Source organism: Arachis hypogaea, chromosome 18, assembly GCF_003086295.3.
Source record: "Arachis hypogaea cultivar Tifrunner chromosome 18, arahy.Tifrunner.gnm2.J5K5, whole genome shotgun sequence".
NCBI lineage: Eukaryota > Viridiplantae > Streptophyta > Magnoliopsida > Fabales > Fabaceae > Arachis > Arachis hypogaea.
In genome coordinates, this window is record NC_092053.1 from 117,353,006 (window position 1) to 117,375,458 (window position 22,453).

The 22,453-nt window shown below is 33.5% G+C and overlaps 2 protein-coding genes across 2 annotated transcripts; both read left to right on the forward strand.

Moving 5' to 3' along the window:
• Positions 1-1,537: 1,537 nt before the first annotated feature.
• On the forward strand, positions 1,538-5,175 carry LOC112773038 (MLP-like protein 43). Its single transcript, XM_025818079.3, has 2 exons — positions 1,538-1,940; positions 4,707-5,175. Exons 1-2 carry the CDS (start codon positions 1,751-1,753, stop codon positions 4,976-4,978), a joined length of 462 nt encoding a protein of 153 aa, XP_025673864.1. The 5' UTR covers positions 1,538-1,750; the 3' UTR covers positions 4,979-5,175.
• Positions 5,176-19,727: 14,552 nt separating this feature from the next.
• On the forward strand, positions 19,728-20,322 carry LOC112770333 (uncharacterized). Its single transcript, XM_025814705.1, has 2 exons — positions 19,728-19,782; positions 19,865-20,322. Exons 1-2 carry the CDS (start codon positions 19,728-19,730, stop codon positions 20,320-20,322), a joined length of 513 nt encoding a protein of 170 aa, XP_025670490.1.
• The last annotated feature ends 2,131 nt before the right edge of the window (positions 20,323-22,453 follow it).

Below are 22,453 nucleotides of genomic sequence, written 5' to 3' on the forward strand. Positions count from 1 at the left end.
CTTCTTCTTCTTCGAGAGGTTTCTGTCTTAAGGAAATAGCAATTTTGAGTCCTCTATTTTCCAAACATCTTTATTATTGAGTTCCTTCCTTTTTCAAATATCGTATCTTCGTCTTCTCCTTCTCTCGACGTCACTGCTCTCTTCTCCTCCTAGAGATGCGTCTTCGTCATCTTCTCCTCTCAATGTCGCCAAAATTAAATTAGTGTTCTGTATTATTTGCAACAAAAATGATGATCTAAAATCTGAAAATTGACAATTTTTGGTGAAGGTTTTAAGAAATTAGGATTTTTATTTTGAATCATGTATGTTCTATTCTTCAATTTGATCTGAGTTTGTTCTTTTTTGTGATTTTGAAGAGGACAGTAGCTGAGTTATGTTGCTGTTCAAAAGGTGAGAGAGAAAAAATGAATGAGTGAAAGAGAAAGAGAGAGTAGGAAGGGAGATGATGTTATGATAATGATAGAGGAAAAATGAATGAGTGAAAGAGAAAGAGAGAGTAAGAAGGGAGATGATGTTATGATAGTGATAATTCACGGCTGACAGAAGAGCTGCAGATAGTGAGTGAATGAATTAGAGGGTGGGTGCGTGAGAAAAGAGAAGGAAAAAGGAAAAGTTGTGACATGAAGAGAGAGTTATAGACAAAGAATTAAAAAGGATGAGACTCACCAAAAATAATTTAAAAATTTTATATAATTATTTAGGATTTGGATAATTTTACTTATGAAAGTAAATTTTTTATGGATACACATAGTAATTTTTATCTTCTATAAATTGATATGTCAGTATTTTTAATTTTTATGGATAAAAATAATAATTTATTCTTAAAAATAAATAAACATTATGTTGTATTTGAGTTGGAGGTATGTTCATGCATATAACTAAGTAGGAGTTGTTGGCCTCATTAATTAATACTCATACAGCAACGATAAAAAAAAAAAAATAATTAAGCAGCAGAACCTGTATGCCAAAGATAATAATTAAGCTATTTGATAGTGTGATAGAATTGCATATTTTTATAGCAGCTCATCTAATTTTCATATATACAGAAAGAATTATTAAGATAATTTTATATATTTCATGAATTAAAATAAGAAATAGCAGAGTGATCTTATCAATTAAATTAAAAAAAATAACAAAAAAAAAAATACCAATAAAAGGTAGATAAGTGGTTGAAGAAGATAAAAAAGGGCTTCACCCTAAAATAAACAAGAATTTCTCAAGAATTAATCTAAAACAATCAAATGTTTAACGTGAGGACAAAAAAATTACAATTTCAAAAGTTCGACATATGCAATTATATGGGTTAAATGTTAGTTTCAACTTTTAAGTTAATAATATAATAATTTATATTAATTGTGATGTGGAATTCGAATAATTATATTATATTAATAATATAATATAATAATTTCAGAAGTCAACTAATTGTGACGTGGAATTCGAATTTTATTTTATATATATAATAATTTATTAGTCGTCAATAAATTTTAAATAAAATTTAGATTTTTCATAAAGTAGTACGTTCTTCATTTATTTGAATGAAAAAGACTGTAAAAAAAATTGATTCTTTCACGATGAAATTTCTTATTTAAACTAATCAACAATAATATTAATTATTGTGGGGAGCTAGTTGAGAATATAGTAGGAGGCTTGTATTTCTATATAAAGTCATGTAAGGCTATTTCCCTTGCATCTCTGGTCTAGTATTAATTTGTTCCTACTTCATATTAGTTGTTTCCTTTTTAATTAAGAGATGGCACTAACTGGTAAACTTAGCACTGAAAGTGCAATCCAGTCACCAGCTTCAAAGTTCTTTGACCTCTTGGCAAAGAAACTCCACCATGTTCCAAACGTCTGTGAAAGAGTGCATGCTGCCAAGCTTCATGAAGGTGATGACTGGCACAGCGTCGGTGGTTCGGTCAAACACTGGACTTATGTCATAGGTAATAACACACTCCATGTTATTATATTTTATGAAATGGGATAATTAATATCATTGTAGCTATAGAAGATAAATGTAATTTGTTGTAGTCTATAGAATCTGAAAGAAATTTGAGGTGATGTCAAGCTAGCTAGAAGGTGAACAGTTTGTCCTTTTCTTTGCTTGACTTTCGAGCAACAAAATTTTAATTAGTTAATATTAACTAAATTTTTTTAAATTCTATTAATTTTTATTTTAAAAAAGATTTAGAATTTATAGTTTATAATTTAAGATTTAGAATTAAAAATAGATGATTTAGCATTTAAAATTTATAAAATAAAATAATTTTAAAAAATTTAGTTGATGTTAATCGAAAAAAAATAATTTCCTAGCATTTTTTTTAATTCTTTGGTTTTCAGAAATATGTTTTTGATCCCAAGAAATATATGAGTCAGTTTAGTTTTGCTCTAATTTCTTAGTTGGTATTGATGGTTCTCTTTTTTAATATTAAGGTTTTTTTCCTCTTTATTGCTTAGATTTTGTGTTGAATGATGATATTGATAGAAACTAAAGAAGATATTTAGTTATAATTATAATTATAATTACAAAAGAATTAACAAACTTTTCAATATTTTTAAGATAAACGCATATGATTTTTGGTTGTTAATACTTATAATAAACATACAAATTTAGGAGGACGTAGTACCGAAATCAAAGCGAACATTCTTAGGGTCTTACTAATTTTATACTCATATTTCATCTCAAGAGAGTTTTTGAGATTTTAATTGTATTAATTAGTCTTTGAAATTGACAAAAGTGTATCATATTAGTTCTTGATCTATTTTTTTTTTAATGACATAATAACATAGTTTGATGATGTAGACTGTTAGTAACACGTCTCATTTTATGGTTTGGTCACGTGTAATGGTATAATAATATGTTGATTAGTGACATGTGGCATGTTAACATAGACAGTTATATCACGTGTCACAATGCTATTTGGCCATATGTTAATTTGTGTCACGTATCGCAATAGTATTCGTCCACGTGTCATTCGCTATGTCATCATTGTAGATGCATCAAATTAGTCACTCATTTTGCATTAAGTGACTCATTTTAGTCCCTAAAATTGATGTCATGCACCAAACTAGTTTTTCACTAGTTTTTTCTCCTTTTTTTTTTCTATAAATTCAAAATTCTCAATATTTTTAAATGCATTAATTTCAATTCTATGTTTTTACATGTTATTTAAATACAAGTACTTTTATAAAATATTTTTTCTCTTGCGGGTACTCCTAACCGCCGTCTTGGAGTTGACGTGAAGATATTTCAAGCACTCTCACTACTATCTCTGACCTCTTTCGCCTAGGCTGAAGAGGTCGGATCGGAGATGGTAGTGAGAATGCTTGAAGTGCCTTCAATCTAACCCATTTACGCACAACGAAAACGTATATTTTATAAAAACCAAAAAAATGTATTTTAATTCTTGATTTCTTGTTAAAAACACATATTTTTGATAAAAAAAATGTGTCTAATCAATCATATAATTCTTTTTTTATAATAACATATTTATATATTACAAAATTTACCAATATTAAATTATTATAGAAAAAATTATATAATTAAAACTAAAATCTAAAAAAAATTTATAAAATCACTTGTGTGTTAAACGATATGTGAAAAAATAGAATTGAAATTAGTGCATCCAAAATATTAAAAATTTAAAATTTTTAAAAATTGAGAAAAAATTAGTGAACGGACTAATTTGGTGCACGACATTCAATTTTAGGGACTAAAAAGAGTCACTTAATACAAAGTGATGCACTAATTTGGTGAATCTACAATGATGACATAATAGATAACACGTGGACGAATATTGTTGCGACACGTGACATGAACGGACACGTGGCCAAATAGTATTGTGACACGTAGTACAACTATCCACATCAGCATGTCACGTGTCATTGGTCAACACATCATCGTACTATTATACATGGCCAAACCATGGAGTCATATGTGTCGTTAACAACCTACATCATCAAACCATGTTATCACGTCGATCATTAATAAAAAATAGGTCAGAGATTAATGTAATTGTAATGTATTTTTGTCAACCTCAAGAATATAATTGATGTAATTAAAATCTCAAAAACAATTTTAATGTATGACACAAATTTTAAAAACGATTTTAAAATTTAACTGCATATAAAGATGTATACGTTAAAAACAGCTTGTAGTAACTTAAAGGAAAACAGACGTGCAAATCTTTGAAAAAGATGTGTAACTTGAAAAAAAAAAAATTGAAATAATGCTACATAACTATTATACTTTATCATCTTTTGTTAATAATTAACCGACAAAGATATTTTTTTAAATCTTAAATACTAAATTTGACACTTTAAATCTTAGCTGTATAAGAACGTAAATATCAACTCAAAGTATTAGTTAATATTGATAAAAAGTTAGTTTTTTTATTATTTTTCAAAAAATTAAAATTTTTCTAAAGTAAAATTGATAATTTATGTATAAAAGAAAGAAAAAACAAAAGACCACAATAATGATGATGATGATGTTGCCAAATGAAGAAGATGAATTGAAAAGGGAAAAAAAGTTAAAAAAAAAAAGACCACGAGTGAGAAAATGCACAGATGTAAAAAATGTGATGATAAAATTTGGGTGAACATTTAAATAGCTTATTTTTCTAATATTTTATTGACATTAAAATCAAAATGACTTATTTATCAAGAGTATAATTATATTTAAATGTGTTGATGTTTTACATTGACAGACGGTAAAGTAACTACATCCAAAGAGACTATTGAAAGCATTGATGAGAAGAACAAAATAGTCATATTCAAACTCTTTGATGGAGATATCGATCAACGCTACAAGGCCTTTAAGGTTATTTTTCAAGTAATTGAGAACAATAATAGAAGTGGTTCGGCTAAATGGACAGTTGAATATGAGAAGGTCAATGATGATGTTGAAGCTCCATATGGCTACATGGAATACTTTGACAAGTGTAGAAAAGAAATGGATGCTCATCTTCTCCAGGCATAATAATAATAATAATAATAATAATAATAATAATAATAATAATAATTGGGTATAAAGTTAATAAAGTGTGTTGACTGTGTGCTCATCTTAATAATAATAATAATAATAATAATAATAATTGTTAGAAACAAGAGACAAAATGGAGGAATGATTTGTATATTATTGAGTGTAATCAAATTGTCTATTCAAGTTGTCTGGAATGATACAATATAGAAGGGTATTTATAGGGACTAAGAGAATCGTAATAATAAAGACGTAATATTCTATAATAAATATTCAGATATACTAAATAATTCTAATTGATCCTAATTGATCCTAATTATATTCTAACAATAATAATAATAATAATAATTATTGGGTATAAAGTTAATAAAGTGTGTTGACTGTGTGCTCATCTTATTAATATAATCTGTGAACTTCATCGTGAAGAATAATATCGATGTTTGTGTCAGTATGCTATTCTTCGTTTGGACAATCTATAATAATATATAATGATAAAATCTATTTTAGTGTCTAATTTTTTTTTAAATTTTATCTTTTTTAATAATTTAACCTCATTATATATTAGTTATTCTACGTTAAAAATTTTTTATTATTTCATCTTTTTTCTTATCATATACATTCACTTTCTCTCTTATCTCATTAGTTCACATTCATAGAATTTTTATGTTACTGCATAATAATTTTTTTTCTTATTCATCTTTTCTTGTATCTTTCTCATTTCACTTTAATATATAAAAAATCTAATATAATTTAATTTACTTGAAAAAAGTTAAGTAATTTTTTTATCTTATAATTATTTTATATTTTGAGATTCAAAATTTTGTATTTTCATTTTTATTCAAAGTTTATTTTAGTTTCATTAATAAAAAAAGTATTAACATTAGTTTTAATATTTAACTTTTAGGATAAAAAAAAGATAGGACTTTTTTTTATAAATTAAATGATTGAAAAATTATTTATTATAAAAAAAGTTAAGTCTATCTTTTTACTATAGAAATATATATAATTCACTCTTGAATTTAATCAAAATAAATATGTGTTTATTTAATTTTTTAAATTTTACATCAATTATTAAAATGATGATATATTAGATGTACTGCAATAAAAAAATGAAAATAATTTCATAACTATTTTTTTTTTGTTGGAACGAAACATGACTCAATAACTATAAAGTCTAATCTAAACAACTATAGATAAGTAAAATAAGTAATAAAAAACGGACATAAAATTTAACTTTTTTGTTATTCGGTACAAAAATAAATATAGTAAAATAAATCACTGTTCTCATACATAATGACATAAAATTTAACATTATCCTTCTCTAGAGCGATCTATTTTTTTAGTTTTTATCCTTATTTTTGTACTTTATTTTAATTTTATTAAACCAAAAAGTACTAATATCATTTAACTTTAATTTTTAACTTTTATCATAAATGAAAATATGTGACTTTGTATACGTTAGATAATAAAAAAATACTCATAATAAAAAAAAAGTTAAATTTACTCATTCGTTAAATTTACAAGAGTGTAGATGATTCACATAAGAGTTATGAGATTTTTTTTTTAATTTTATTTTTAAATTAGCGTTCACTTTTGAGTGTAATAATTATGAACTAATATATGATGTAACTAGCTGCCATTGAAGAAAAGATAGAAAGAAAATAAAAAAAAGAGGAAGAAAGAGAGAACAAACTAATATAAGAGTGGTGGTGATGAGGCATATATAGATAGATAATGGTAAGAAAAAAGAATAATAAAACCAAAATTAAAATTTCTAAAAGAATAATAAAACTAAAGATAATTTAAAATGTTGAATATAAAATTATAAGAAATAAATTTTTTTTAGCTATTAAAATTATGCGAGAGGAAGAGTGATTTAAATATAAATTTTTATAAATTTATAATTGAGAAATAAATAAATTTACAAATATTTATAAATTTATATCTTCATTATTACACATAGTAACAACGTAATGATTTTAGTATTATATCTAAATTAATTTAAATTCAATTATTCTATATATTAAAAAAATTAAATAACTTATAAATTTTTTTATTTTTTATTTTATTATTTTATACAAAATTTTTGAGTGCTTGATATCTTAATTTTTTTTTTTAAAATGATAAAATATGACTTAACAAGTAAGTATGAAAAATAAGTATTTATATAATAGTTATACATCTAGATATCTAAATCAAACAAGAAAATAATTCTTTTAACAAATTTTAAACAACTCAAAAGTTAACACAATGGATATGTATGAATCAAAGTGATAAAAAAATGAGAGCTGCGATAATGGTATGGTGGTAATTGATTGGGGTTAATAGAAGAAGAAAATAAGGAAGGACAATAAAACAAGGCAACATAATAGTGACGACGAGACAATAATAATTATACAAAAACAAAAAACAAAACAACAACAAAGCCTTGTCCCACTAAGTGGGGTCGGCTACATGAATCAAACGACGCCATTGTGCTCTGTCATGTATCATGTCTACAGAGAGACCGTTTACATGTAGGTCTCGTTTGACCACCTCATGGATGGTCTTCTTAGGTCTTCCTCTGCTTTTCGCCCTTTGTCCATCTTCCATCTCATCCACCCTCCTGACTGGATGTTCTATTGGTCTTCTTCTCACATGTCCAAACCACCTGAGACGCGATTCAACCATCTTTTCCACAATGGGTGCTACTCCAACTCTCTCCCTTATATCTTCATTCCTTATTTTATCCAATCGCGTATGACCACTCATCCATCTCAACATCTTCATCTCTGCCACACTCAGCTTATGTTCGTGCTCCCCTTTAGCCGCCCAACACTCCGTACCATACAACATAGCCGGTCTTATAGCGGTGCGATAGAATTTACCTTTAAGTTTTAAAGGTACTTTTTTGTCGCATATAAAACCAGATGCACTCCGCCATTTTGACCAACCTGCTTGGATCCTATGATTTACATCCTGTTCAATCTCTCTATTATCCTGTATGATGCACCCAAGATACTTAAAACTTTTAACTTTTCGTAGGGTGTTTTCTCCAATCTTCACCTCTATATTGGGGTTTTCCCTTCTCAGACTGAACTTACATTCCATATATTCCGTCTTGCTACGACTTATGCGCAGACCATACACTTCTAGAGCTTCTCTCCATAACTCCAACTTCTTATGTAGGTCTTCCCTTGACTCCCCCATAAGGACGATATCATCAGCAAATAGCATGCACCATGGCACAGGCTCTTGGATGTGCTCTGTGAGTACTTCCAAGACTAATGTGAAAAGGTATGGACTTAAGGATGATCCCTGGTGTAATCCTATACCAATATGGAATTCTTCTGTCACACCACCTTGAGTCTTCACACTAGTTGTGGCCCCATCATACATGTCTTTAATTGCCCGAATATATGCGATCCTTACTCTCCTCTTTTCTAAAACCTTCCATAAGACCTCCCTTGGTACCCTATCATACGCTTTTTCCAAATCAATAAACACCATATGTAGATCCCTTTTATTACTACGATACCTCTCCATCATCATTCTTAATAGGTATATCGCTTCAGTGGTAGATCTTCCTGGCATAAATCCAAATTGGTTCTCTGTTACTTGTGTCTCTTTTCTCAACCTCCGTTCTATCACCCTTTCCCATAACTTCATAGTATGACTCATAAGCTTAATCCCTCTATAGTTTTCGCAACTTTGTATATCCCCCTTATTCTTGTAGATAGGTACCAAGGTGCTCTTTCTCCACTCATCAGGCATCTTCTTTGACCTTAAAATCTCATTAAAAAGCTTGGTTAACCAGTTAATGCCTTTTTCTCCAAGACCCTTCCAAACCTCAATCGGGATATTATCAGGTCCTACTGTCCTGCCATTTTTCATCTGCTTTAGAGCTTCTTTTACTTCGAAGTCTCGAATCCTTCGATAATAGTCAAAGTTTTGATCTTCTTCCCTTGTGCATAATCGACCAAGGCTCGGAAGAGTCTTCTGTCCCTCATTAAATAACTCGTAGAAGTAGCTCTTCCACCTTTCATTAATCTTCTCCTCTTGAGCCAACACCTCTCCATCCTTATCCTTTATGCACTTAACCTGATCCAAATCTCTCGTTCTTCTTTCCCGACTCTTTGCGATTCTATATATACCTTTTTCTCCTTCTTTCGTGCCCAAAGACTGGTAGAGACCCTCATATGCTCTTGTTCTTACTTCACTTACAGCCACTTTTGTCTCTTTCTTAGCCGCCTTATATTTTTCCCAATTATCTGCATTGCGGCATAAAGACCACTCTTTAAAGCATTCCCTTTTTATCTTTATCTTTTCTTGTATACTCGCATTCCACCACCAGGACTCCTTGTCTCTTGGTCCTATTCCTTTAGATTCACCAAAACTTTCTTTTGCTGTTCTTCTAATAACTTCTGCCATCTCCCTCCACATCTCTTCCGCGCTTCCATTCCCATCCCACTTTGCCTCTTCTCCTACCCGTCTTAGGAAGCTTCTTTGTTCCTCACCTTTCATCTGCCACCACCTCGTCCTTGGGTTCTTCGTATGATGTCTTTTCCTCAACTTTTGCTCAACGCGAAAATCCATGACGAGCACCCTATGCTGTGTTGTCAAACTCTCTCCCGGGATAATTTTACAGTTAATGTAAAATTTCCGGTCGACTCTCCTCAACAAGAAGAAGTCGATTTGAGAGCTTGTCATGCCACTCTTATAGGTTATAAGATGTTCGTCTCTCTTTTTAAAACATGTATTTGCGATGAGAAGATCAAAGGTTGAAGAAAAGTCCAAAATAGTTTTACCCTCGGCATTGATCACCCCGAAACCATGGCCTCCGTGAATACTCCCATATCCAGTTACTTCTCTCCCAACATGGCCATTTAAATCTCCTCCTAAGAAAATCTTATCTCCCAAAGGTATGCCTTAAACCAAACTCTCTAGATCCTCCCAAAACATTATCTTGTGTTGTTCGTCCGAACCCACCTGCGGTGCATAGGCGCTAATCACATGGAAAGCACCTCCCTCCACCACAAGTTTGATAGAGATGATCCGATCTCCCACCCTCTTGACATCCACTATGTCATTCTTCCACTGCTTATCCACAATTATTCCAACCCCATTCCTATTCTTCACCTTTCCTGTATACCAAAGTTTGAAACCAGAAGTATCCAACTCCCTAGCCTTTGCACCAACCCATTTCGTTTCTTGTAGGCACATAATGTTAATCTTCCTCCTTGTCATGGTGTCCACCACCTCCATGGATTTTCCTGTTAGAGTGCCTATGTTCCATGTCCCAAATCTCAACTTTCTGTCACTTCGACCTTTACCTTTTACTTTGTGAACTAGCTTATTTACCCTCGTCCGTTCACGAAAACGCGAGAACCCTTGCTCATTTAACACTACATCCAGGCACCGATGCAGCGGCTCTTGCTTTGACACCGTACTCGAGCAATACGGCGCATTGCTTCCGGGCAACGACCTAGCTTTAGCGCAATAATGTATTTGATTCATGTCATGGGGGTTCGGCTATAATTTTATGTTGGTTGCCGAAGACCTAACACAACCCTCCTCCTTTATCCGGGTTTGGGACCGGCTATGTAGAGACAATAATAATTATACATGTAAAAAAAATAATAAGACAAAATAATAGTGTATATTATGATGAGATGATGTAATCAAAATAAAAATTAATAATTTTAAAATAATAATAAAATTTAAGATAATTAAAGATGTTCAATATAAGATTAAAAAAATAATTTTTTATCTATTAGAATTATGTATCTTTAAATATGAATATAAAATTTTAAATTTATTCCAAATTAAATAGAATTGAGAAAATAAATAAATTTAATATATAAATAAATAATTTGTAAATAATATTAGTAAATCTTTATTTTGATTTTGTTACGTATAATAACAATATAATTCTTTTTTTATTTTTTAATTTAAATTTATTTATTTTATACTTTCTACATATATTAAATAATTTAAAATATTTTATTTTTTCATAATTTATTTTTTTAGTTATTGATATTAAATTTATAATTCTAAAAATAAAAATATAAAAATATTTTTTTAACTCAATAAAAAAGCGATTGAACAGATACGGCAGTGCCTGTTGAGCCACTAGTAGATATAACTTCTTTAAGAAAAAAGTAGAATTTATTGACTTTAACGTGGAAATGAACTTTGCATTCAGTGAAAAATAATGTAACTCTTGTATTATTAATAGTAAAGTTAGACAAATAAATATTTAACATGAACAAAAATAAAAGTAAAACCAAACGGACTTATAATGAAACTAAAAATCGAAAAGAACATAAGAAAAATGCTTAAATACTAGAAAGTAAAATAAAGGATAAAGCTAGAAATTAAAATAAAGAAGTAATTAAAAAAATGTTTAAATAAAAGAAATAAACAAAATGAATCAACCCATAACACTTACGTGCACTTGTACTTTATGATTTTTTGTTGTGTTGGTATGACTGAAAATTTTGTAAAATTTATAATTTTGTAGTGTTGAATGGAAGTCTCCTTTTTAATTATTTGATTCTCCTATTTATAGAAAAAACTCCTTAGTTCATGAAAGCTCTTTTAACAGTTTCATAGGATCACCTACGGTTTTTTCTTTTCTTGCTCTTCAAGGTCATATCCCCACGCAGGTTCTCTCCAATCTTGTGAATCAAATAATACACTCCACGTTCATGACAATTGCACATTAGGATCAGATTTGATTTTAAACATGCATGTTAATTATGACTTTTTATATATCCCTTGACTATCATATCTTTTGCATTATCTAAAATTTGCCAAGTGCTTTTCACTTTTTTAACTCCCACCATTAGTATCCTTTTGTTGACATCTTATTTTCCGTTGACCTCTTATAGTTTGTGTCAAGACATAGTGGTACCAAAATAGGCTGTTGAAGTTATTTCATTGCTGATGTTATTTCTTAGCTTCTTGATTGCGTTTATGTTCATGTTCATGTATGTGAAAAAAGTATGCAATTCAAAATATTTAGAAGATAATAAAAATAAGTTTAAAGTAATTTAAATATTTTTTTATTGTGTTTATTGAATATTACTGAAATAAATAGATAATTTTAATAAATATATAATTATAAATATTTTATATATATAAAATTATAAATATTAAGTTAAATAAAATAACTTTGTATTATAATTTTTAAAATGTTACTCTTGATATTATTACAAATAAAAGTTGGATATTCTCTCATGCATGCATGCTTTTTATTTTGGAAAAAGAAAAAATTACTAATTTTATTCATAAATATTTATAACACTAATAAAATTATTTATAAAAAACCAAAGCTAACTTTCTACCTAAAAAAAATGAGTTTCGTATGATGAAAAAAAATCAAACTCTAAGAAACACTCTAAATTCTTAAATTACTCTCATAGTCTTCAACACCACCACAATCATCAACCATCGTCCCAAAACCTACATCCTTTTCTAACTACAAGAAAAATATCCATTTAGATACACTTGAAAAGTGTAGCCAAAAATAAAAAAAATGATACTTTAGACAAAGGTTACGCTTTTTAGGTTTCAGAGACACTTCTTTGAGTGATGCCTATACTAGTGTTGCCTATTTTCAAAGGCTACGCTTTTCTATATCAAAGGCTACGCTTCTAGCTTTTGAGAATATGATGCGCTTTTTAAGTGATGCTATTCAGGACTAAAGGCTACGCTTTTCAGCACTAATGGTTACCAGAATTCAAAAGAATAGGCTACACTTTTCAAGGCTACTGCATCACTTTATAAACGTAACAAATAGTATACCTATAGCTACTCTATATAAGTGTAGCCTTAGGTCCCTCATTATTTTTTTTTTAATTTTCTATATATATTCTACTCTATATATATTCTAATAATTTTTTGTACAACATAATATTTAGTAATATGATTACGTATATAATTCTGCATTTTTAATTAAATGAGTTAAATATTATAAAATAAAAATAAATACATAATTATACTAAATAATTTTTTTAAATAATAAAAATTATCTGTAAACAAAATATATTTATAATGAACCAAAAGTATTAGAATGAGTTAAGTTTGAATATTCATACATCTCACACTAAATTAAGCATAGTCATATCAAAATAAGCATGAGACCACTTAGAATTTACTACTAATACTTTACGAAAAAACTAAAATATTATATCCTACATAAGTATCTTCTAATAACTAAACCATAATCCGCAATCCATGAATCTCTTCCTCTTGTTGCTGCTGGTTGGCCTTCATATCTCCAAGTTCATCCTTCAAAGTTGTCACTTCCTCTTTGTGCTGCTTCTTTAAAATGTGGTGACCACAGAAGATAACTAAACCTGCAATCAATTTCAGCAAGCAAGTGAATCTTTTTTTAACTTATAAAGCCTGAAGGCTGAAGGCAGCAACTTTGACAGGCAATAACAAAAGAATCACCCTATCAATAAAAGAATAACCTATCACAAGCATTGTTGGCAGCATTCAGAGGCATCAAACCTCCATACCAAAAAATTATACAGAACCTTTCGTTCACCTATTTTCTACCTTGAACCCATAATCTTACTGCTGTAATGTTGTTCATCTCCGTGATCAGACTAGATAAAATGAAGCTTTTTCTGATAACAGAGGAGAATCTAGGAAGCAAAATCAAATCCAATTGAGTAAAATGGCTAATCAAATCAAATCCGATTGACTCAACCATTCATTGGGGATGCTGTTTGGTAGTTAGTTGTCACTTGTCAGTTTAATAGAGAAAAATCAAACTATTTACAATTTCAGTCAATACAAAAGATTGATGATAAATAAATGAACCATAAGTATATTACCTTCCTCCCCAAATTTAATTGTGTTTAAAGTGTCACCAAATTAATGTGAAGAGTTCACATCATGCTAATTTGGGAAAATAAAATCAATGTAGACGCTGCACAAGTTTCGCCTACACAGAATAAACATAGCTTAATGCCATATTAGTTAACACACCTGACGAATCTGGCTTGATTGAGCATAGCAGGTTCTTTTCATCTGGTTAAAACGTGTCTTGGTAAACCCAATACAGAACATCCTCAAAGTGTAATTATCAGTGGTATTCACATCCACATGAGCTTCAATCAAAGTTTGCCATTTCTTAACAAGTGACCTCAGTTTGTCAGTAGTAAAATCCATTCCCTGCAGATTAAAGGAAAAGTTTCAATCAGCTTACAACCATACAAGATAATAAATAGGTTAAAGGAGGCTAAGCAATATAGCATACCCAGAAATTTGTGAGCACATCCTTCCTTGTACATCTTCTGCCCTCAGTCTAATCTTCCTGAAGGCATGGTCCTCATCCCCTTGAAGATCAGCAAGTGAGACCTCAAACTCTCTATGTTTAAGTCCTTCTGAAGCAATATATCATTCGCACAAACCATTAAAACATCAACAACATAAATACTAATAAATTGACCTTTCAACTACTAACACCCTAAACTAAAAAATATTCTAGAAAAGCACAGTAAATACATTGTAAAGATTCACAAGCACTGTAATGCTACAGTATATTAGTAGATAAAACAATGGATCCAACTATCAAATTGAACAATCATTCAACAATAGAGAAAAAAAATAAAACATGTCAAACTACTAATTTCCATGTATCAATGAATATAAAGAAGATTACAAATTAAATCTAAAATTAAAATAAATAAAAGAAAACAGAATAAACAAAGACCTTTGTGCCCTGAGTACTAAGTCCGTATAAGTTGTGTGGCTGAAAATCATTTGAACGTACCCTACAAATAAAAAGGATTTTTTTGTTGGAGCCACTTATGTTGCCTCCTAGTGCCTTCACAATGTGCTGAATAAATTCAGGGTGCCCTTCATAAGTGGCGGCAGCAATGAGATTACCATCCACCACTGTTGCTGCCATGGTGTCTGGTTCAACCCAACGAGCACCAGAGGCAACCAATGTCGGTTTAACAGGAGGAAAAGCAGTGCACTTGCGATCTTTAGCTACACCTGCAGCCGCCAGAATCAACTGTCTGTGGCAAATGGAAGCAAGTGCTTTTCCAGAACTGAAAAACTTGATCACCAGTGCCACAACAAGAGGTTCATGAGCAAGATACTCTGGCGCTCTTCCACCCAGTAACAGCAGCTCGTCATAGTTTGCAGCATCAATTTCAGCAAACTTTGCATTGAGGACGAAATTGTGACCACGTGTCTCAGACTTGCCAATATGCAACACCCTTAACAACATGAAAACCTTACATGCAAAGCTCAAAAATTGGATTCCTAAACAAAACCTCTTTGCATCTACACATAAAGAATATGAAATCCATTTTCAAAATACTGTACAGAATCTTCATATGTAAAAAAACCCTTTTCAATTGCGGGTATTCTAAGCTGTAATCTCATTCTTATAAACTCATTCCTTTGCCTCTCATAAACACGGCAGCTGAAAAGGCAATCAATTAAAACTAGAACCTTAATCACCAGCAATAAATTCTAATCATAAGAGTTGAATCCCAAATCAAATCCAAACAGAAACCCCAATCACAGAACCCCTAAAATCGGAACCCTAAACCTCTGAAATTTCAGAACCAATTGGAAATCAATACATACCTATCCGATGATGTGAGCACAGAGAGGACGATGAGAAGTGCAGAGATGACGATGGTGAGGGCGGCGCAGCGACGATCAGTGCAGGACAGCGAAGAGCAGCGACGGTCAGTGCAGAGATGTGGTCAGTGGTGAGTGGGGGCGACGGTGAGAATGGCAAAGGTGATGAGTGCCGATGGTGAAGGGTTTATGCGCGAAGAGGAGCTGGTCAGTGCAACAATATGGTGAGTGGTGAGTGGCGCCTAGCGGTGAGTGGTGAGTGGCGGTGAGCGGTGAGTGGGGGACGATGGTCAATGGCGATGGTGAGAATGGTGAAGGTGATGAGTGTCGATGGTGAAGGGTTTGTGCTTTTGGGGAGACTGGCAAAGGTGAGCTCTATGAAAGGTGATGAAAGCGCGATCGAATTGATGGTTGTTTGTGCTTTTTGGGTGAAAAGGGAAAAAAATTCATTAAGTGTCGGTATTTGGTCATACATTAGTCATCACTTTTGAAATGCATCCAAAACATAACAAATAGATTACTCTTTTAAAGCATTGAGTAAATAGTCAAATTGGTCCCCGAAAGATAGCCCAATCTTCAAACGAATCCCCATAAAAAAAAGATAATAAAATTTGTCCCCGAAAAATTTAAAATTGGTAACATTAGTCCTTCCGTCAAATATTTCAGTAACGGCGTGAACATATGCTGACCTGGCTGTTAGTGTGACACGTAGGCGAAGGCTGAAACGGCGTCGTTTTCTTAGTTGCTCCTTTACAACGCTTGGTTTTCATCCCTGTTTCGTATTCTCTCTCAAGTTGCATCCTTCTTCCGAAAAGAAAGAACCCCTGCAATCCCTTCGTCTTAGTTGTTTCCTCCAGGAAGACGAAGCATTGAACGGCGACGACCAGGCTTGACCGACGACGACAGTGTGCTGGAGTTGTTGGTGACCGGTTTGCGACCACGTTGGTCAACCGAAAAGGGCACTCCATCGCCTTGTGTGAGAGGTAGGTTAGCTTTCTTTTCTTATTTTGTTAGAGTGATTGTGGTTTTATCTCCTGATCAATGTGGTTGTGTTATCGTTGGAAATTCATTGTTACTGTTTGCAATGTTAGGGTTTAGGAGAATGTGTTGAGGCTTAGGGCTTTGGTGATTATCCATTATATGACCCTGTTTTTGGATTCTTGAGAACGTTGTTTGTGCCCTGTGTAGCTGCATGTGTGTGTGTTAGATTCATTTTGGGAGTTGATGTTTAATATGCATTGCCTCTCCATGAAATAAATTTACATCAGTTGTATGTGTTGCTGTTTTGGTTTCAGATGGAAGGTCCCCCAATGACCTTTGTATTTCACCATGGTGGAAAGTTCGAGACAGATGAATCAGGCTATCTGTGTTATCAACCAGATAATATTGAAGTATTAATGGGTGTAGATTCAGACACTCTAGACATTTTCTTTGTGAATGGATACTACAAGGAGCTGGGATATGCTGAGATGAATAATTGCTTGTGGAAAGTTCCTGGAACGCTGCTGGAAAATGGGTTGAGGAAGCTAGAAAATGACACTGATCTGATCTGTTAGAATTGGTTAAGGATTGCAGGAGGAATCATCACCTCATCAACATCTATTTTGAGCATGTAGTGTCTAAGCCACACGTGGTTGACTGCATGAGCGAGGATGATGGTGAAGTACTTTGTTTGCCAACCATCCCTGAAGAAGCAGAGAAACTGAACAAGGACCACAATGATGCAATGTCCCAAGATTACTGTAAGACAACAAAAAAATCACCTAAGCCAAAAAGAGCCAAAACTCAGCCCACTCCTAAGGCTACTCCTCAGCCCACACCTAAGCCAACTCCTCAGCCCACACCTAAGCCCACTCCTCAGCCCACACATAAGCCCACACCTAAAGCCACACCTGAGCCCACTCCTCATTCCACACCTCAGCCCACTCCTGAGCCCACACTTAAGCCCACTCATGAGCCCACACCTAAGCCTACTCCTCAGCCCAATCCCCAACCCACATGTACGCCCACACCTAAGCCCACTCCAAAGCCCAAAACCAAGCCCATGCAAAAGCCCGTCCAGCAGCCCAAACCTTGGACTAAACCCCAGGCTGCTAAAGGGAGTAGCAAGGATACAGCAGCTGACAAGATCATCAAGAAGGTGAAAGCCACAACCAGTACAAGATCTGGAAGGCAGGTTAAGGCAACTCCACTTGCAGATGATAGTCAATCTCATGATTCATATGATAGTGCTGAAGACAGTTTGTACAAGCCTCCAAAAGTTGCAGGAGATTTCATATACAGTAGTGACAGTGATAGTGGAGTTGATGGAGTAGAGTCTTCTTGGGCCAAGAAAGTAGATCACAGAGAGAAGCATAGGCCTGCTGCTGACAGAACAAGGGACAAAGCTATTAACACTGATGACTCCAGCTATGAGGACATCGAATCTGATGAATGCTCTGATGGAGGTATTTAGTGATTAATTGTGTATCTGTTATTGAATTTACTTATTTAATAGATCTGATTCAACTAATTTATTTTTTCTACACAAATCTTATGGTATTTTCATGTAATTTCAGAATCAGATGACGAATTTGATTGGAAAGAATCATCAGATGGAGATGAATGGAAGTCAGAAGATTTTGCCCATGAGTTAGACTCTGAAGATGAAGGGCCAGCTGTGTATCCACATTATAATGACAAGGCCAAATTTGGTTATCTGAAGTTTGAGGTAAGTATGGTTTTCAAATTCAAGCAACATTTTATGGCTGCCACTAGAGATTACACTATACAATGGGTAGGAATATTAGGTTCTGTAAGAATGACAAGGTTAGAGTCAGGGCGGTTTGTAAGTGTGAAGACTGTCCATGGATAGTATATTGTAGACACAACCCCAGTGATGGTTCCTGGCAGATAAAAACACTAGTTGACAATCACACTTGCGCAAGAAAGTGAAAAAACAGAGCTGCTACATTGGAATGAACTGTGAACAAGTTATACCCAAAACTTATGAAGCACCCTAAGATGAAGCATAGGGAGGTGTATGAGTGGTTTGTTAGGAAGCGCAACGTGAAGCTGAATAGTTCATACATAACCCGAGCTCTTAAGGCATCTAGGAAGATAGTTGAAGGGGATGAGATTGCTCAATACGGGTTGATATGGGATTATGCACATGAATTGCTCACTGCCAACCCAGGTTCGACAGTTCAGGTGGGTGTGATTTCCATAACTGATAATTCGCCTCAGTTCGAGAGATTTTATGTCTGTCTAGATGCTTGTAAGAAGGGTTTCAAAGCAGGCTGTAGGCCATTGATAGGTCTAGATGGGGCATTCCTGAAAACATTACACAGAGGACAGGTTCTCACTGCATGCGGACAGGATGCAAACAATCACATTTTTGTGATTGCATACGCAATTGTTGATGTTGAGAACAAAGAGAACTGGAAATGGTTCTTGGAGCTGCTCCTATCAGACCTAGGAGAATATGAGGCAAAGAACTTGTGTTTCATATCAGACATGCAAAAGGTGATGACTAATTTGAATCACGATTTGATTTTTAAGGACTTTTTTGATTTAATGATGCTTCTTTGAGGACTGTTATGACTGTAAATCTTGTCGGACTTGACTGTTTGTGCAGGAGTTAATACCAGCAGTCAAAGAACTCGTCCCAGCTGTTCCACACAGATTCTGTGTGTGGCATTTGTGGAGGAACTTCTCCAAACAGTGGGGCAGCGTCGAACTTAAGGACTTGGTCTGGGAGTGTGCAAGATCGAGGACCCCGGTTGAGTTCGAGAGGAATATGAATAGAGTCAAAAGGATTAATCAAAAGGCTTGGGAATACTTAGCCAAGTGGCCGAAGGAAGCTTGGACCAAAGCCCATTTCAGTGAAGGGCCAAAGGTCGACAACATTTGCAACAACGCTTGTGAATCCTTCAATGCAAAGACGAAGCATAACAAAGGTAAGCCTATTCTGAGTCTGGCAGAGGAGGTACGAAGAATGGTTATGAAAAGCATGTCTGATAATAGACTGAAGCTTCTGAGTTATCAAGGGAAACTTGCTCCAGTTCAGCAAAGTAGGCTAGAATCTCTTATTAAGTTATCCAGAAACTGGGCTCCCTACTGGTCGGGTGATGCGAAAGAGGAAGTCTACGAAGTTCAAGGATGACCTACTAACATGGTGGTAGATTTGGGGAAGCATACTTGCTCCTGCAGGTTTTGGCAGTTGACAGGTTGAATTCATAACTGATTTCATTTTTATATGCATACCATGATTCATACTTAACTGAATGAATTTTTTTCTGAAATATATAGGAATGCCTTGTATGCACGCAATATCATCCATTCAAGAAAGAAATGATAAGAGGCCTGAGGAGTATTGCCATGAATGGTTGAGCATGGATGCTTACAGAAGAGCATACCAATTCAATGTTAATCCTATCAAGGGACAAGATCTATGGGAGAAAACTGGATCTCCTGCACCTGTTCCACCTCCTATCAAACCTAAACCAGGCAGACCAACAACAAATAGGAGGAAGGATAAGGATGAAGGACCCACTGGCACGAAGACAAAAATGAAAAGGAAGTATGCTCCAATTCGGTGCATGTACTGTGGAGAGGTGGGCCACAACAAGAGAACTTGCACCAAGAAAAAGCAAGATGATGCTCAGGAGAAAACAAGGATGATGCAATTGCAGCTTGCAGCTATTCAACAACCACAACCTGCACCTTGTCCAGAAGCAGAAAAGGAAGATCACACTCAGCCCATATAGACACCACCTGCAGTAGCAGTAGCTGCTCCAGATGAATAGACTGAAATTCCTGTTACTCAGCAGCTCAGCTTCCACTGACACAACAATCCCAAACCTCAACCAATGTCACTCAGGTAATCTTGCCCATGACTTTAAATTTGAGCATTGGTTACTTGAAGCTATTTTTGATTTCAGACAATGATGATAACTGTTTGATGCAGACTAGAAAAAGAGGAAGGCCTCCAAAACTCTATGTCACCAGGGCCAGGGCAAAGGGAAATGCCTCTCTAGGAGCAGTTGCTGTATCTGCTGAAACCATCAAGGGTAGCAGCTCCGCAACAGCCAAGAAACTTGCCAGTTTCATGACATTTGTTTCAACTCCGGGTTTCAAACCTCCCAGAAAAAAAGACATGGAATGACTTCAAGACTAGAAGACATATAACTTATAGGGCAATTAGTATCTGTTATTTTGTCAGGGCTTAATTTTACCATTTATAAACAATGTGGTAGTTGTGGTATCTTCAATAGCCCTGTTTTTTGTATAGCCCTTTATGGTATACTGCTTTCAACTGTCAGCTACTACCTTTTGGATTATTATCATGTTAAAACAATGTTCTTATTTGAATATGAGACAATGAAAACTAGTTCACCATTGGTGATGTTATGATGTTATGCTATTCCTACTTCACTTAATTTTAATCCTACTTATTCTGATTTGCTTACATTATGTTATGATCAACAACAATGTTGCATGTAAATAACCTTTTTACTAGTAAAGAAACATGAACATACAAGGTTTTCACAACAACAGAAAACTGTCAAGGTTCACAGCATCATCCTTTTCACCTTTTCACAGTAACTGCTTCACTTCCCACTAAAGAACATACACATAATCATAAAAACCACAATCACAACTATTAATCCAAAATATATTTGCATCCTAAGTGCTTTTACTTCAGCTTCTAAGGTCATCATTCTCCAAGATATGTTATGGTTCAACAAAGCAGCATCACTCTCCATTTGTGCCTCAGTTTTAACTTCTCCTAAGTGCTCTAATCCTTCAAACTCGTCGTCCTCAGCCCACCTAAAGTAATTGCAGTGAATGCCCTTCTGCACAACATCAGGGTACCAAAATGTCAAAATCCAACTCAAATCATTTGAAGTTTCAACAATACTACATTGATAACTCACCCGGTATCTTGGACAAGTATGGAACAATCTATCAGGATTTTCTCTTGTCCCAGACTTCTTGCGACACTTGTCGACTACGACCCCCACCTACGCTACCCATCGTGCAATCGGTCATGAATTTTCGGCCTCTGCAGAATCAATCTCAAGCTGCAGCAACAACGGAAATTTAAAACGAAGAGGGGATTAGGGTTTACAAACCTAGGACTAATTTGACATACATATGGAAACATATCTTGTCACCAGCCACTCTGCGCCAAGCTGGCATGCTCATATGCCACACTGACAGCCACATAAGCAACAGTTAACGGCGTCACTGACGAAATTGACGGAAATTTGACGGAAAGACTAACGTTACCAATTTTAAATTTTTCGGGGACAAATTTTATTATCTTTTTCTTACGGGGACTCGTTTGAAGATCGGGTTATCTTTCAGGGACCAATTTGACTATTTACTCCATTTTTTTTAGTACAAAATGTGCATCCATAGATATCAATATAAGGTTACGCTTTATAAATGATTTTTATTGTATCTAAGGCTACACTTTTTAAATGATGTCATAATTGTATTTTCTATTCTCTTATAAAAAGAAAACACGGAAAAAAGTGTGGTTGAATAGATATTTTTATTCTCTTTTGAAATGTAAATTAAAAAAAATGTGGCTGAATAGATATTTTTTTATAGTCTCTCTCTTTTTTTTCCTTACAATTTTTCTTCAAAATCTGAATTAGGATTTTTAGAAAAATCATTTTCTTCCATCTTCACTCACTCAAGAATTAAAAGAGTTATTTTTGCTTACCATGAAAATATTTACAAGCTCTACAGCAAATTCTCCAAACTTAGTTTTTCCAACCTCTATCGCCACGGCTCTTTCGTCGGCGATGACTTTGACGAGTATAAGCTTCTTGATTCACGTTGAATTGTCGGTTAGGAATTTTTACCAACTGAAGGAGTGAATCCGTG